This window comes from Parasteatoda tepidariorum, chromosome 11 (genome assembly GCF_982258835.1).
Source record: "Parasteatoda tepidariorum strain Cologne lab strain chromosome 11, Ptep-v5.0, whole genome shotgun sequence".
Taxonomy (NCBI): Eukaryota; Metazoa; Arthropoda; class Arachnida; order Araneae; family Theridiidae; genus Parasteatoda; species Parasteatoda tepidariorum.
In genome coordinates this window covers 11,987,558-12,006,819 of record NC_141765.1, presented here as the reverse complement: position 1 = coordinate 12,006,819, position 19,262 = coordinate 11,987,558, and the positions used below count along the sequence as shown (strand labels likewise).

The following is a 19,262-nucleotide window of genomic DNA, read 5'->3' as shown; positions in this document are numbered from 1 at the left end:
CATATATTTATTATTTTAAAACTTGTAAATTTCCTCGAAAACCATAATACTAATATTTTTTTCCATCTAAATTTTTAGTCATTATTTTTTCCAACATAATATTAAAATATATTGAACTATAGTATGAATGCCACTACAAAATGTTACAGTAAGTAGGAACTTTCCTCTACACTGAGTTTAAAGATTTTCTTAAGAAAATATTGTTCAACTGGCAAATTTTTTTATGCTTAGCTTTCTAGACAATTATTTTTAAATTTTCAGTTGGCCGTTTTTATTTCTATCAAAGCTTTGCAAAGAGTCAGGAAATTATTTTTCTGCATTCTATCTCGCAACGATCACCCACGCTAAGAATTCTAAATTATTACTTAATTCAGGAACAAAACATAAACGATATCGAAATCTAGGAAGTTACTACTGAGGAAAGAGAAACTAAAAACATAGAAATCCGTTTGATTGCCTGAGCAAACAGCCAGAAGTTAAAAGGTGATTAGCAGAAACATTTTTAGTTTTCTGAAGCAATCAAACTGTTTTTTATGTTTTCAATACTGCCTATCTGATCCAACAGATTTACTTACCTTATTTTGTTTTAATCTCTCTGAAATACTCATTTACGATCTTTAATGTGTGTACATTTTCATTTCATTTTTTAGAAGATTCGAAAAACATATATTAAGGGCAGTGATTTCATTAGAGAGTTGCAGTTTGCTAAATACTTATAAAGATAATAATACTTATTATCTTATCTTCGTTTTATTTTTGATGATACTCTAACTGAATGTTTTATAGAGACTACAATCTTAAAATAGTAGTTTCATATGTCTCACACATTCAACTTTAGCCGTACACACCTATATTTTTTAAACTTAACAAATACACCCTTTTATGCTCCCTAAAAAAAAGCTTTTTTTCTTTCTGAATAACATATAATGAAGTGTATATACATTTTTGTTGTTTTATAAAACACGATTAGATGTGCACAGATAGTTATTATATTTTTTCCTAAAAGTTTCATTAATTTACTTTTTAATACTGAAACTTCTTTTTTTTTCTTTAGTAATACTTAGAATATTTCTTTAGATTATAGTTTTCTATGTTTAAATTAGTTTCTTATTATAATATATTTTTCTTGTCAACACAATTTCAACTTAATTTATTTCGACATAGCATCGCGTCGTACCGAACTATCTAACAAAGCAAAAATATTTTATATTAAATTTAAATTTTTTATAAAATTAAATTTTTTTTTATAAAATTTAAATTTTTCTGTAGAATTTATGATATTGTAAGCATCATCCCACCAAGACATATTAGGATACAAAGATATGGCAAAAGTGAAATTAAGTAGAAATAAAACATTAAAGAAAATCAAAATATAGTCAGAATTAAATTTTAAAATATATAAGGCAAACCGTATATGTAAATTAAAATTAAATTAGTACTTATTTCTAATAGAATTCTATAATTATCAATTATTAAATCCATATATATAAGTATTAAGTAAATGCTAAATACATAAAGAAGGGACTTATTACAAATAATGTTCAAAATAACATGAAAAATACGAATGTTTTATTATTTGAGCTTTGAATGTTGTATTATTTTATTTTATCTATTAGGAAATATCATTTTCTAGAAATGTTTGTTAATCACCCAAGTGTATAAAAGCATCACTAAATAAAATAGAATAAAATAAATATTAATAAATATTTCAAAGCATCAACAAGCAAAGTAAATTAAACGAAAAACTATATTTTATACCAACATTTTAGTTACAAGTTTTCAGGGTTTGGTTATAAGTTTTTCCAATATTTGTCATGTCTACTAGGAAACCTTATACACTGTAAATAGTAGGAAATACGAAAAGTACTTCTTGATAATTTTCAATCTGACTTTCTTTATGTGCATGATAATAAATCTTGCCAAAAGCAAGCGACAAAGAGCTCCTTGGTGTGGGAGTGATACCCCCACATATTAGTGGATAATAGAGAGCTAAGCTCTCGGGGACTTGCAGCCATGGCTAAACATGTGATTATTTTTAAAAATATTCTAAGTTTTTGTTTTAAATGTGTTTGAAAGTGAAAGGGTATCGATTTGCAAAGAGTGGTTATTTTTCCAATAACCAACAGTAAATAAAACTTAGTAAAAATGAAATGTTAGTGAAAAAGTATGTAAAGAATAAAATTCAAAAGCTAAAAGCAGATTTCAATTGTTACACAGAAAAAATGGTATTGTTTTGAGTGCGTATGTTAAACATAAATAACTGAGGAAAATATAAGTATTAAATGGAGAAGAAGCATAATAAATAAAAAAGGTTAAACAGAATAATGAAATAATTAAAACTTACGAAATGTTAAATAAAATAATGAAATCAATTAATAAAAATTGGAAGTAAAAATAAGGAAAGAACTTCATAAAAATAAAATATTGGAAAAAAATAAAGAGCAAATTAAATGGGAAAGCAAATCTAAATTATTTAGTAAAGTTAGGTTGGAAAGTATTCTAAGTGTAAATATTAACAAAAATTTTTTTAAAATAAAATTAAATAACGGAAATAAAATACTAAATGAACAAAAGTTAAACGGTAAAATAAAAAATATTATGTCTCATTATATTTTATAAAATAAAGCAGCTGAGGCAGCTTTGCTTTTTTAAATTTTAATATATATGCGAAATTTTTTTTGGAGAAATTCACTGTGCTCTCTATATGCTATGTTTTTGCGCTAATTAAACTCGTTGCTATTATATAAGATAAATATTATTGTGCGTCTATGATTTTAATTACAATTTCTTTAAGCTTCTGCAACTACTTTTTGATTTCAAATGTCCATACCGATGCATCAATATGCTTTCGATGCTCGCAGACCTTTTCGTTTGCGCATTTCCCACTTTTTAATAATATTTGCATATAAGATTTACTAGTAAAAATGAAAAAAATACGCCACTATTAGTTTTTGAGAAATAACATTTAATTTAAAAATACTCACGCCGCAAAATATTTCTATTAGTAGGAGGATCTAAGTTAGAGCACACTAACAGTTGAACTCTAACGGGAGGATTTAGTGGTAATTCTCTTTATAGAAAACAAGGGTGATTTCACCAAACTTACATAGGCAACTTACCCCGAATACCTCAAACAACACTTCCCTTGTCTTCAGGGTGAGTTAGAATTAATAAAAAAGTTTTCGATGAAGGCTAGTTTGTCTTAATACTTGATCCAGGAGTTCCCTTGCCTTCTGTATTGGTGTTAAAGTTACAAGTCTATGAAACTGAACATCGATAGCCGTAAACCGAAAAATAAGCAAGCTGTTCAAAGCCGGTTCTAAAATTTAAAAAAAAGCAAAACAAACAAAAGGTTTCACAGTTCGGAGCTGTGATAGCTCAGGGAACAGATGAACTAAGGATCAGGACCGCCCAATGAGGTAACTCAGGTTCGAATCTAGGTTTGTCGATACGAATTTAGCTCCCGGCTAGCATCAACTACAATGCAGACGTAAAATATCGTCAATGGCGTTAGTAATGTCAGTAATCATGGGTTAGAATTCGTTAACCGTGAGAAGTTTTCGTGGTTTTCCTCCTCATGTAATAAAAATGCTCATTGGTTCCATCAAAAAAGTCCTGCGGGGAAGTCTGGTTTGTCCCAAAGTTTGATCCAGAATTTCCCCTGTCTTCTGTGTGGTGTTCAAATTTAAAAAACTACGGAGTTGTAGTCGTAAACCTAAAAATGGCTCGGCTGTTTAATGCAGGTTATAAAATGAAATAAATATTCAGAATTAAATTTCAAGATCCTCTGTATGGATCGATGGTCAGTAATGAGAGCTTTTAAAAATAATAGACACTGTGGTTAGACCTGAAAATAACCACTCGTCACGTGGTGATTTAAATTAAGTAAACAACTGGTCACTTTTCCCCATTTTTGCAATTGCGTTTATTGATAAAATAACATCAATGCAGAAAGATGCGGGAAAATGAAATTTTCATTAAAGCGTCCAATGTTTCCCTACAAAATTTTGATCCTTCAGATTCCTTCAATTTGTGATATAAAGATTCATATGGAAGGGGAAATTTTTTCACAATTCACACACTTTAAAGTTGTAATGTATATCTTAAATGTGTCTTGCCTCCCCAAATATTTTAAAATTAAATTCGTTAAAGTCAGTATGCTTCACTCCATTTTGTCACATATTTATATAATTTTTATTGAATAATTAACGTTTTATAGCCGCAGATTGTTTCGAATACGATTTTTTTTAAAAATATAATTTAATCCAAACAAAAGAAAAAAGTTTGCAGAAAGGGACTTTCAAATAAAAAGGATCTATCGATATCAGTCAGACTCATTAGGTCTGAAGAAAATGTGGCTACTAAGTTAATAGACTTTTCCAGCCATCGGCTACCAACTGAAAATTTAAATTTTTAGGTCTAGTTGTGGTACTTTACTTTAAATACTTCAATGACTTTTTCAAGCCAGTTTTTTAAAAAAAAAATCGTGTATTGTTTTATTTTAACATCCTGCTCATTAAATTGGTTTGGTTGTAAATGCTGCTCTGAAGTTACACTATTGTGATATTGGCAACCGGTCTAGAATTCACCCTTAATGATAACAATACTGGATGTGCTCGCAATACACTACCATTAGATCGGAGACTGATGGTGGTACTCACTGGCCTCCGCACCGCGCTCTTTAACCGTCTAATCATACGTGACTTTCTCGGTTTCAGGAGTGTTTTCCGAACCACTAAGACACGATCGGAGAAAGATGAGATACTTAATCTTAATCTCAGTCCCTAATCCTGCTCAAGTTGGGAGAGGTGAAATTCTTTCAACCACACCAACCTTAGTAATCAAACAAACCTGCTCTTAACACGTTCACTGCCAGCTGAGTACAAATAGTTATGTTGCATTTATCACTGAAGAGTGGTAATCGACAAAGATAATAGTTAAATGTTTATATTTTACCAACCCCATAATTTTATAATTTTTTTCCACAATAATAATTATTTCAATAAACAATATATAATTTTCGGGTAAAAATATCCTATTTTCTGCAAAAAGGTAAGATGATAATATGAATCTTGATATTTTAATCTATTTTATCGACACAAACTGGTAGGAAGAATTTCATCTCGAGATGGCTAGGGATCGGCAGCAAAAGTGTTAACGTCTACTTTCAAAGTCTACATTTTGCTTTTTTAAAGTGCTTAGGAAATATATTCGTTTTCATCTCCAACTAATTGGTGGAACATTCAATGATGAATAATTATCTTACTTAAGTGTCTAAAATGAAAGAAACTATTTGATATTAGATATTGCACAATTTATACTGATTCTTCAATAAATTTTTTATTTAATTTCTTTAAAAACTTTTCTTATTCTTAATTTTATTTTTACTTGTATGCATACAACATTTAATCATGCTTGTCTGATTGATAAATAAGTATGTGGATGACAATAAAAAAAATCCTTTCTTGGTTCATCTATTGAATAAACTACGAGCTGAAATGCTATAAACAACTACAGTTGAATTTCATTTCAAAAACTGAAAATTAGACCACTTATTATCATCCACTACAATTAAAGAGATTTTATATCTTGACAGCAGTCATTTTCTACCTCCATTCTTCAACACAACGTAGAGTTAAAACAAATTTCTTTATCTACTTTTATTCATACTTCTAAAATTTTTCTCCTGAATCCAAAAAGAATAAATTACTGTCTAAAATATCTTTTTCAATGACGTCTTGTCACGTCACGTGTTGACATAACTTGTGTCGACATAAATAGCGCCAATGCAATAAACAATACTAAACAAATAGACAATTTCATCTAGTAACACAATGTGTTCAATCAGAAGCTCATGACTCATTCTAAATTTAATGTTCGAAAGTGAGAAAATGTTTAGGCAATTTCGAATTTACAGCAGCGGATCGTCAACTCTCCCTCTCTACAAAATTACCCACAGTTGAATCTTTTTTTATAGCTTTGAGTTTGTTTAAAATTTAAAAATGGTAGAGGAAGTATTTCACTATTTGTAACACCATTCGCAATTCAGAGATGATTCGCAACATTCCTACTTACAAGGAAGGTGCCGAAGTGTCACTTGTAATTCAAGCTGAATTGTTTTAAAGACAGTTAGCTTTCTTGGTTTAAAAACAATGTATATATATATATATATATATATATATATATATATATATATATATATATATATATATATATATATATATATATATATATATATATATATATATATATATATATATATATATATATATATATATATATATATATATATATATATATATATATATATATATATATATATATATATATATATATATATATATATATATATCCAAAGCATTTTGTCTATTTTGAATTAGTTACAGAGACATTTATTATTGGAAATGTAAGCTTGGGTAAAAAATTGTAAGTACCACAGAAACTTTGACAAATGAGCGAACTACCTGTTTAAAAAGGAATTTAGCCCGATTTACGTGTAACACTTTGGGTACTATAACTGTAAAAGTATTTAATATAAATTAAGTATTGTTGCTTGCTATGTTGACTCATCATATTGAGGAAAGTGGTGTAATACCGGGTGGCTAAGATTCGAAGTCCTGTTGAAGCTAAACTGTTTGATCTAGAAACTGAGAGATTTAATCAAGATATTTATTGCTTAGTTGTATACAATATATCATTCCTTAAAAGTCATAGATGAACTACCTTTTTTATAAATGAATTTTTTCTTGAAAGAGTCATATCACCCAGTCTTACTCCCCCCCCCCATTTAGAGGGAAGTCCGACTAAAAATGCTAACTTTATGGTAAATTTGAAAATACCAGAATTCGAGTGACAGAGCAGCAGACATTTTTTTATGACAATTTAAGAAAATTATGCATGTAATTTACATGCAATGTAGTCAAAGACGTGCTCAAGGGGGACCGGGGGAGAGGGACAATCTTCCCAGGACCGGGATCACTCTGAGTGCCCCACCAAAACTTCTTTACGTAATGTATATTTCCTTATATCTTTATAAAAACTACGATTTTAAATAAAAGTTCAAAATATCAAAATTAGTTTTTTATGTTTTGAAAAAGGGACCTGCAATAAATTTTGCCCCAGAGGCCATAAAACCATTGCTCAGCGCTGGACGTAGCTTCTCTTCTTCCTTCGCTACACTGTAGTTTCTGTGAGCCCAGCATCAAAAAAGTGGCGGCAAAATCAGGCAGTGCCAAATCTTACCCTGAGAGCAGAGGTTATCGAATATATATATATATATATATATATATATATATATATATATATATATATATATATATATATATATATATATATATATATATATATATTTATTTTTTTTTTTTTGAAACACAAGTTTCTGATCAAACTGAGTGTTATATTATTTTTATACCGCCTACCTCTCTAGTGATTCAGTTGATTTCGATAGCGTTTTTGTTTTCATTTCTGGCTTAAACATTAATTTGCGACTCTTGTATGTATTTGTTTGATTTCCTTTTTGACAAATCATGCATTAAGGAATATCTTATGCAGTGATTAAGCTAATATTTTCGTCGCAAATTGAAGGAGATGTAACTATTACTTCATGCCTCGCATCATCTTAAAAGAATTCTAAAAATATTTATATGTTAATAAGTTTTAATCTTGAAAACAGTCTAAAGCAAATTTCATGGTTCTAGTTTAATTTATTGACGCTATCAATCAAACGTTCTCAGCGAACAAAATGTGAGTAAAAAATTGTTTCATGAAAAAAAATATGTTGAAATGTGTTAAGAAAAATTCAAAATAACTCAAGACTGCAGTCTTGTAAATTAACAGGTTCAACTACTCCTAAATATGACGTATGACTACTAGTTAAAAAACCGTATAATAAATACGTTAGAATAGTATAATGCTATAGCATGTTTATAGCATTATATTTTAATATAGCATGAGCATAACAAATAATCCATTGATTCTTTACATACTTAATGGATAGTATGACTCATAAGTACGTTTAATGACCCATGAATGTGTAACAGCATTTATTGATTCATAAATACGGTTTTACTTCGAACATTTCGAAACCTATTTTTCGAATGCCGTTTTTACAAATTATTAGCATAAAAAGAAACTAATAAAATGTATTATATCATTAAAAAATTATTGCGTATTAAATAAGAAATTTAAGTCCTAAATAATACAAATCTAAATGCATACAAAAAGACGGACTACAAGGGAAACAAAAATGAAATCATGTTATATAACAGACACAATTTCTTTTGTTAATGATAGCATTATTTTTTTCATTAATCCCTTTAAAGTATTTAATAAACGGAAAGACTCATAAGTTTGTTTACTGACCCATTAATACGTAACAACATTTATTGATTCATAGATACGGTTTTATTTTGAAAATTTAAAACCTATTTTTCGGATGCCGTATTTACAAATTACGAGTATAAAAAGGAACTAAAAAAATTTATTTCATAATTAAGAAAAGCTTTATATATTAAATAAGTAACTAAAATTCGAAATAATACAAATCTAAATGGATACAAAAAGAGGAATTAAAAGAATAAAAAAAATGAAATCGTTATACAACAGAAACAATTTCTTTTGTTGATGTTTCATTATTTTATTATGAAACCAGTTGAAGTATTTAATAAAAGGATTATAAAATATTCCTCAATGCAATAACGGAAGAAAATTTCATGCTTTTTTAATTGCAAAATATAGCATTTTACAAGTTGCTAAAAAAAGTTTTTTTTCTTAATTTTGTCTGAGAAATTTCGCAGCTTCTTGGATTTTTTTAAGTTAAAGGAAAATTTGACAATATTATTAAAAATTGATAAAATTGCAAACATTATTTATGATAAAAATTGAGATTCACGTTTATTCTCTCGAGACTTGAGGTCAAAATAAGAAAAAGTATGCAATAAAAATTGAAAATAAAAAGTTCTTCCTTGGACATTTTATTGGAAAGATAATAATTCTTACTTTATAGAGAGTAATATGTTTTTCATAATAAAATATATAAAAAACCCTCTTTGTGTATTTGAACAACCTTCATCCATAACTGCTTTTGATATTTCAAAGATGTTTATGGTTAGGCAGCACGGGGCATCAACTTTTTGTAATAAACTATCCGAAAAAAAAGCTATTCATAAAAAAGTATTTGCCATCAATATTAGAAAATGTGAGATATCGTGAAAATTATTTTTACCAGCTAAACTAGAAAAAACTGTTTTGAAATGTTTTATAAGAGTTGATTTTTATAGTGTAGAACATCGATTATCCGATCCTCTTTCATCCAAATATCTCTGTTAAACAAAGTTAACTAAAAATTCCTTTTATTTTCAACTTTCGCTCAGAGATTTTATTTTATTTATTTTCTTAATTTCAATATCATGTTGTCGTAATGCAGCTATCTCTGATGTTTTCAAATTAAAAGAAATACTTTTTATAATTTATTACCACTTATAAAGAAATCAGCTGAAGTGTCAATCACAATCTTTTCTTATATATATATATATATATATATATATATATATATATATATATATATATATATATATATATATATATATATATATATATATATATATATATATATATATATATATATATATATATATATATATATATATATATATATATATATATATTATTTCTTAACCTTATAAATTCTAAAAAAAATCTCTTTTAAAATACTCGCTTGTATTATTTTTTATTTTGGTCTTTTCTTAATTTTAACATTATGTTGTCTTAATTCAGATATGGGTAATGCTCTCAAAGTAAAAATCACTTTTTATAATTTTTATAATAAATGACTACATACAAGGAAATCTCCTAAAGTGCCAATCCCACATTAGGCTGAATTTTTTTTCTCAAAAACTTAGTCTCTTATGTAAAGAAACAATAGATGTTTTTTTTTAAAAATTTCGTTTTGATAGTGGAGCTATAAATTTTTGAAAATATGAGCTTGGACTAAAACATTTGTAAAATAGTAAATCGCCAAGTGAGTAATACCGAATAACAAATTGGAAAACTCAATTTAAAGATACCTAAAACCATATTAATTAAATATAGATTCAGATAAAAATTTTAAACGATTTCTCGTTATAGCTCTAATTCAGCTATTAAATTGTTATCTGAAATTTGCTTGCAAAATGCAGAATTAAGGAAGTGCTTTAAGAGTTTATTACATAAAAGATAGAGTTTTTATTTTATTTATTTATCTTTAAGTTTGAGCTTTTTTATATGCTGAGAATAAAGTAACTGATTAAAATGAAGCCTTAAAACAACCCTTAACAGCCAGCAAAGCACTTCGTTTCTGGAAGAATAGAAATTGGCGACTTATTTAAGGCCAAAATTACAGTTTTTAATGAATTGATTATTACTTTGAAGTTAACAAAATAAATTTTATATACTATCTCCTAATCTAAAATATTATTATTTGCAAGAAAAAAAAATTCAACTCGATTGATTTGTGACACTTCGGTTTCTTTTTTTGTTAGAATTGATCATTTTACATGAAGAACAAATAAATGTCTCAAGTTGGCAGAGTTGTTTGCTTTGGTTTTGCTAAAGAAATCTGAAAGGTTTAATTTTCATTGTTTCATCCATTTTCATTATTATTATTATTGTTATTGCGGTAGTTTGACCGTTATAGCTTCTATTTCTGTTTAAAGGAAGCGTTTACAAAAAAAAAAAAAAAATTAAAAAATACAACATGTTAGTGAGAATGAAAAGAGCGTAAGCATTACTAAGGCAGAAAAGGAATATAATTTAATGGAATCAACTTAGAAAACCAATGAAATCAGCTAAAAATTTGGAATTAGATGCTACTTTGTGCAAATGATTTATTAAAAAAAATTGGAAGTGAATTTTGAAGGGAAATATCTTTATTCCCACTGGCAAAATTCATTTATTAAATGATAATATTGAAATTAAATTTAAATAGTGTATAGAGTTGTTTCTAATTTTCAATGCAGTTGGTAAGAAAATTAAGCAAAAAATGTATATACATTAAGGGTCGTAAATCAATATTTAAGTAAAGCAGAACTATAACAGTTGTCGAAATCTGTCAAATGACTTGTTAGAGAGGGGGGTAAGAAAAAAACATCAAAACCAGTTTGATAAGCTTTAAAAACTTGGAGAAGTCTCAAGTAATAGGCTCTATTTTATCAAACACTTTTTGTTGTTTTTAACCCTGCACTCTTCACTAGTGATTTGTTAGATTTAAATAGTTTTCTTCCTCCTTTGAATACTTATTTGCAATGCCTCATATGCATACTATTAATAGTTAATTTTTGTCAAGCATTCATAAGACATACATATTTGCTTATTGGATTTTTTTATTATACTGCGTTCATCTTTTAATGATTAAAGGTATGCAAACTATATTAGGAAAAATGCGAGTTCAAACTTTATGAAATAAATTAATTAAATAAAATAAATAAAAATACTGGAAATACCAATAAAATTTCTTTAAATCACTGCTTAATTCTTTACATACATTCCTTTAAATACTTTTTTATTGCTTTCCAACTTAAATCAATGTTACAAGGAGAAAGATATTCTGGTAAAATTACCATATCGCATGGTGATGACATTTTTGCCAAGAAAAAAATTATTCTGGAAGTAAATCTAAATGCCTCTATTCATTTAGCAATTTTTCCATTTATTGAGTAACGGTTTATCCTAAATTCTGGTTTGTTAAATTATAGTTTTTATCACCTCACATTTCGTAAAAAATACAAAATTGTATCATGATAAAATTAATGTATCATGATAAAATTAATGTATCATGATAATCTAATGTATCATGATAAAATTACAAATTTTTACACATTTACTAAATTTTATCACATATTATAAAATCTTATTTGAATGTTAATTTTACCAAAATCATTACCAAAGCACTTATGTGAAAATTACCCAGCTTTTTAGTGGTCCCATAGATCCAGAAACACGGTAAATTTTACCACTTCTTGTAGTTTTGGCCGTACTTTTTTCTCAGTGTAATTATTAAGTTAAGTTATGTGTGAAAATGGTTGATGTTTGAAAAATGTTTTGAATAAACTATTATTATCTTTAGCATATTGATGTGTTAAAAGTATAAAATGACATTAATGACATAATTTGCTCTAATTAATATAAAAAGTGTTGAAAAAAAAATTCTGAGTCTGCAATTTTTTCTTCTTCCTTTTTTCGGATATTTTTTCCGGATTTTTGTTATTTTCATAATTATCATTTTTTCTTTTTCCCTTTTTTCATTGTTCTGTAATTTTTCCATGTTTTCTCTACTTTTGAACATACTTTATGAGTCCTATTTGCCTGTAGCTTATGCGCAGTAAATAAAACTTATTGCTTTTTTTCGCTCCCTTTCCTACTTATTTATTATGCTATATATATATATATATATATATATATATATATATATATATATATATATATATATATATATATATATATATATATATATATATATATATATATATATATATATATATATATATATACAGCGTCGCCCACGTCACACTACCGCAGCCCGCTTATAGGGCGGATCACATTCACAAAGGATATAGAACACAGATAGAGAGAAAGAAGCATCCATGCCTTGCCCGGGATTCGAACCCAGAACCTTTCTAATGCAAGGACAGTTCCCTGCCCCCTACACTGGCCGGTCGGTTAAAAATAATTTAAGCATACTATAAAATGTCCAGTTAGGTTCAAAGTGACCCCACCCTAATCCCCAAAGGAATAAAATGCTTCATTTATTTTACATAACAGTACAAAGATTTTCTAGATAATATTGCTAGCGAACCCTTTTTAAAAGCATTTGCCCAATTTCATACGCTTTGTTCATGGTAATTTTCCTTTTTGTCTTTCCTGTAAAATTTTTGACGATCGCTGGAAATTGTTTTAGTAAAATAAGAGTATTGTATTTTGAGTTGTGTATTGTTGCTAACTTATTCTTATTTCCAGGCAGAAAGGAAGCATTGTACTGCCAGTGCTTATGGATTAGTGTTTGGTGTTTATCAACTTATGATGTCTATATCAGCTCCTATTTATGGCAAAATTGTAAGTAATCTACATCTTTTTTTTCGAAAAGAAATTTAATTATGAATGCTTCAAATCATTTCTTTTTAATTAAATACTTTTAAGTCACACTAGTTACTAACTTACTAAATTTATTTTTGTGAATATTAAATTTTTTTAGATACTAAATTTTATTTTTAAAAAATTTAAAATTTTATTAGTTACTAAATTTTATCCCTTTATTTTCAGATTGTTGTCCTAAAACCTGGTTTCATGATGAAAGTAGGAATGTTTGTGTCCGGTGTTTGTGTCATTCTTTTTAGGTGAGTGAGAACAAAAAACAATAAATTGATATATCTGGGCTAATTTTGCTCATTTTTCTACATTTTCAACATTTTATGTATCTAGTTATAAAGAAGATATATATGATGGACTTTTCAGATTAGTTTTCACGGGGGATAGAGTTTTCGCCTCCCTATTAGGTGACACGGGTTCGAATACCAGCGGTAGCTGGTTTGCAGAAATTCTGCTCCCGACTCACACTGTGAAAGATTTTTGTGGTTTATTTCATTATGTAATGCAAATGCGGGTTAGCTCCATCAAAAAGTCCCCAACGATGGCTAGTTCGTCCCGATCCAGTAGTTCCCTTGTTTTCCGGGTTGGGTTCAAAGTTACAAGGCTACTGAGTTAAACAATGATAGTCGTAAGCTTAAAATTGCTAACTACTCAGAATTACTTAGTCTAAGTTGTTTAAAAACTCCCCCTTAAGTCTTTGCGGTTAACTGCCGGTTGAAGATGTTGTTTTGAAATAAATTCCTATCTAATAAGTTATTGGCAGATAGTTTTTCATTAAAGTTAATAAAAGTGCTCATTGTGAAAATATAAAAGTGTATTTATGCAAAGGATGCTCAAATGAAAAATATACTTATGTGATACCGATAAAAATGACAGCAGTAGTGATAGCAATGATATTATTCTGGACATTAAAAAGATAAGTTATGTACATCACGACCTGCTTGTAACTGATTAAGCATTTAGCATGAAAGCATTCCAAAAGAAAGCAAAGCCGAGCTAAGAAAGACTTGAATAAATATGATTTTTTTGTGTGGTCATTACTCAAATTTTTTCCTTTATTCAGACAAATAGTCGAACAGATATCACTAGCCGTACCTCCTTGACCTATAATGATAATAATATATAATAATGACCTATAATAATTAGCAGCAATTTATACATGGGCTTCTCCTTGATCTAGGCGGATTCGATATTGATGTACATCCTTCACGAAATCTTATTCATTTTCCATTTGTTCACATTCATTTGTACTTGACAGTGTCTGCTATAAACAGCTTTCAATTCGAGGATAAATGTTCGCATTGCGCTCTTTTTCCTCCACTAAAAATTGTTATACTGCATGTTGTAAAACTTCATGTTGTTCTGTTCAGATGCATCTACCTTAGCTCGATTTTATATTCACTTTAAATGATGTTATATGACATGGTTTATAAGTTATACGCAAGCTGCGGTACAGTCTTTTTACCTTAATTTACAGCATTAAAGGGTGGTGCTGCTGTCACGACTGTATTTCTGACGCTATCACCCTTGTCCATTTTTTGGATAAAGGATCATAAGTAACTTTTTTGATGCTTATTTAATATATTTTGTTTTAGTTTCATGCATTACGCCCCTTCAGGGAACAGTTTCATTGCCTTATCTATGCTTGTGCGGGCAGTTGATGCATTAGGAGCATCAGCCTTTTTGACAGCTTCCTATACAACATTGGGGTGCGAACTACCTGATATAATTGGTCGTGCTATGGTAAGATTATTAAACATTGCAGTATAATTATATTTCCTCATTTGATAACCTCTTGAAATGGTTTTTAAATGGAGACTAAAAGGGAAGAAGAATGGTTTATGTCTATTTTTCACAAAAATGACGGTTGGAACACCATCTGTTGCATTTGGAGGATTATTAACATTTGACAAATCAATAACGTGAAAAGTCGGTTCTTCCCGAGAGTTATTAAATAGTGGAGATGGGCCATACCATGGAATAAAAAAACACTTCTGTCTGCGCTCAAATTCTTTTCCCCCTCAGAATCAGCTTTGGTGGACATAAACCATTCCTCTACTTAATTCTTCAAATGTATTTAATAAAAATTCTTAACAAATACGATATCTTTATAATGTTTTTTTCCCCAAAAACCTTCATATTTGAGTTCACTACCACAAATTCTATACTTGAAGAGTTCTAATAAATTTATTTTGCTTTGAAAAATAAAGAGTATATATAAAGCTTAAGTAGGAACCCATTGAATAAGTAACTAATAAAAAGTACTAGAAAAAAAATTGTACAGCTAAGCAAACTTTGCAGAAAATAAAAAGTATTAATAAATTCATGAATTATTATTATTTCATAAATCATAATTCAATTATTACTAAATAATTAAAATTACAATTTCACTTTCAATCATGAGTTACAATTGTTAAGTAGATGATAATTCAATTATTATGTAATAATTTCAATTTGAATCATTAACTACAAATATTAAATAGATAAAAATTTAATTATTACATTGTAGTTTAAATTCCAATTTCAATTTGAATCATGAATCCCAATTATTAAGCAGACGATAATTCAATTGTTACATAATAATTTTGATTTCAATTTCGATCTTAAATTACAATTATTGCAATGAATTACAACTTCTTTAAATTCTACGAATAAAATATTTAAGAGCGCTTGCAACTTAACGTAACCGCCAGAGCGGTGTATATCGTGGGAGGAAATGCGAAATTTGCTTACTATTATGTTAATTTAGCTTTCATAATTATTACACATTTTGGATAAAGGAAGATTACATACTAGAAAATCCAAATGACAGAAGACAAGCATATTAGATAATTTAAATGGCAGCGGACAAACATATTAGATATTTTGAGTAATGAGAATATATAGATATTTTGGATGAAGAAGGCATGCATATAGATGCCTTTTTTAATGTTTAAAATAAACAAGGTATACTGATTACAATAACAAAGCTTTTTTAAAAACATTTATCTTAAAACATTTATTTATTTGATCGCCTGTGTATATTAAGAATGACTCGATCGATTTGTTTTGGGGTTGCCAACTCACAGCACGCGTGCCAAAAAGGACACGCAATGGCTTTCTGTGTGATATGCTTATCGTCACACTATCCAAATTGAAAAAAAAAAAAATTTTAACAATTTTTTTAACGGAAAATTTGTACAAAAACTAAGAATTTCGTTTAAAAGCTATGTTTATAAGATAAAGAGATACGTTGATGAGATTTTAAGTATAAAAGAAAACATTTTTATAAGTGCTTGGAAGAAAATCATAGTTTTTTTGGAGTCTAGGAATGCTTATAATAATATGATTGATAATGAAACTTAACATTTTTGACGATTCTGGGAATTTTTGTATGGGGGAATTATTCCTCCAGAATTAAAGTCTGTAATTATTTGCCTTACAAATTGCTTCTACAAATGCAGAAATGTTAGAGATAAATTAATTCGCTTTGAAATACTTCTTTCTTAAAAGAATGCTACATTATTTTTCTCACGTAAAACAATTTTCAGAAACTGGATCTGGTGATCTTCAAAACTTCTAAAAATATCAGATTAAAATGTTTTTTATAAAGCAGATTTGCTGATTTCATGAATGATGTAAAGTAATGTTTTCTACAACCTCTCCCCGCTTTATTATTATTTTTTTTATCTTTTATAAGAGAAGGCGTTATTTATCTGTACAAACGTTCTAGCTCAACACTCTTCATTACATTCCTTAAAAAAAAAGAGAAAAAAAAAAAGCAGTTACTCACGACTATGTTATCGCTTAAGAATCAGGGTTTTCCCGCAATGCAATTACCCTGAATAATGTTATAAAACAAAAGGAGGGTAAAGCTCTCGCATACCTCCTTTGACTTCGCCCCTGACAAACAGAAAAAAAAAAATTGATTTTCGAAGGCTCCGCCGTATTATGAAATGATGCTTCTTTGCGAATAATATGCTATTCTTACAGCTGCTGTGAATTTGCAACAGATAATCATTACTGTTAGGTCCCATCTAAAACCCAGTGCTGTCAACGCATATTTTGAAAATGACGCAAAACGTCAATATGGAGAAAAGCCACAGTTTTGTGAAAATGAAAAGCACTTGTTATTTAATTTTTTTAATATTTAGAAACCTACTCCAAAGCTGCATTACCTTTGCTTATAAAAATTTGCGAAAACTGAGAATAAGGCAGCGATTTTGATATTCTAAGCGGGAAAATGTCGCAATTTTTAAATAAGTTTTGTAACTTTTTAAATATTTAAGCTATTTGTCAGTTTTGAAGCCCAGATTCTTCACGGCAAGATTATATATATAGTATAAAATCATCGCATTGCTTCAAGTGCAAAACACTTAAACTATGGATTTTTTTTATTTTCCTTGGCGACAGAGCTTCGAAAAATAGTGTTAAGTTCAGCTCTAGTGATCAGAAAAATATACAATATTGACCTAAAAATATGCTTTTACTTCAAAATTTTAGCATTTTTAAAAGCACTGTTATTCAGAACAGAATTAAACTTTAAGCCTTTTCCGCTTACCACTGTGAAGAAATATTTTGTTTTGATAAAAATTGCGTCATTTGCATAAGTTTTAATCATGTAATTCCAGAGCAGTTGTACATCGAATTCCCCCCCCCACACTAGATTTGGAAGAGAAGGAAGCTTTTTTAGAATACACATACTATTTTAAGATAGCCCTCTGTTTCGGGGATTTTCCTTTACTATTTAGATTACTAATTTAAAAATAAACCAAATAAAACAATTTTTAAAAAAAGTTTTTTGTATTCATATAATAGTTTTATCATCGCTTTAAGTATTAAGCATTTAATAATAAAAGTTTGATTTACTTTAAAATATAGAAAGATGGTAATAAAAGTCGACATGTTTGAAGCACTCTTACCAGACATGAATGAAGAAAACAAAAGAAATTTAAAACAGAAAACGAAAAATGGAAAATAGAATTTAAAAACATAACTAGAAAAACTTCGGTAGCCAAAAATGAAACTAATAATGGAAAATAAATAAAGGGGAAAAACATAATTAGAAGAGCCGCAGTGTTATGTTAGCGACAATATTTCCTCACCAGAGGGCGAGAAAATATATTTTGCATTATTTGCCCCGCTCAGCAGTTTTTCGGGTTTTATTTTCTCTTTTATTTATTTTTTATATTCTATTTCATTCTCAGCTTATCCGGTTTTTCTAATTTTGTCTTTCAATTTTATTTCTTAATTTTCGTAGATAACTTTACGAATTTAGCAATTCTTTCAAATTCCTTTTGTTTTCCTCTTTTACGTTTATCGAGTCCTGAGAATGAGTGCCTATTTTTGACCTCGTGAAATAGGTCGACTTTAAATTTATTTATTTAGTTTATTAGTGCCGATTTTTGAAGCCAATGAGATTTTTTAATCAAGCATTAGAGGAGCCGTGGTGGCTCAGGGAAAAAAACGTTCACCTCTCAATGAAGTGAACCGGGTTCGAATCCCAGCGATGGATGGTCGATACGTATTACGCACCCGGCTTGCACTGACTGCAGTGTTGACGTAAAATATCCTCAATGGTAGACAGGTCAAGGGTGAGAGACCCCTTACCGTCAGTCTAACCGTAAGAAGTTTCTGCGGTTTTCCTCTCCGTGTAACGCAAATGCGGATTATTTCCATCAAAAAGTCCTCCACGAAGGAAAAATTTCTCCTAATACTTGATTCAAGAGTTCCCTTATCTACTGGATCGTGTTGAAATTACAAGTTGAGTTGAACATTAGAAGCCGTAAACTCCAAAATTGGGTCGACTGTTCAATGACGGTTATTAAATAAAAATAAAATAAGCATTAGAGAGGATTTCGGGCCCACTATTTGAGTAGTCGAGCTTTTTTTTAATCAGAGCTCGAAATCAGTAGAATATTTATCAAACCCGCCAAGTCCAATTTTTATTTCAGATGAAGGCCGAAATTCACAAAGATATAGTTAAAACTTTTTTGGAGTGAAAAACCAAATAAAATGCATAAATTTAAAGCATATAATGTTCTTCAATTTATACACATTATAGTTTTAAATTTCTTATTAACTAAACAAAATTAATTTCTTTTTATGTTCGTTTAGTTTGAAAGTAGAATAAATTTTATGAGATATTATTTATCATGAGCGTG

The 19,262-nt window shown here is 28.5% G+C and overlaps 1 protein-coding gene across 5 annotated transcripts in view; it reads left to right on the top strand.

The window, feature by feature from the left end:
• LOC107452122 (MFS-type transporter SLC18B1) overlaps nucleotides 1-19,262 on the top strand; it is an 86,957-nt gene that overhangs the window by 46,983 nt on the left and 20,712 nt on the right. For all 5 annotated transcript variants that reach the window (XM_071187408.1, XM_087155469.1, XM_087155470.1 and 2 more), the window contains 3 exons: nucleotides 12,991-13,086; nucleotides 13,294-13,367; nucleotides 14,715-14,862. In XM_071187408.1, the coding sequence (XP_071043509.1) occupies nucleotides 12,991-13,086; nucleotides 13,294-13,367; nucleotides 14,715-14,862 (318 nt within the window). The remainder of the gene's footprint in view (nucleotides 1-12,990; nucleotides 13,087-13,293; nucleotides 13,368-14,714; nucleotides 14,863-19,262) is intronic.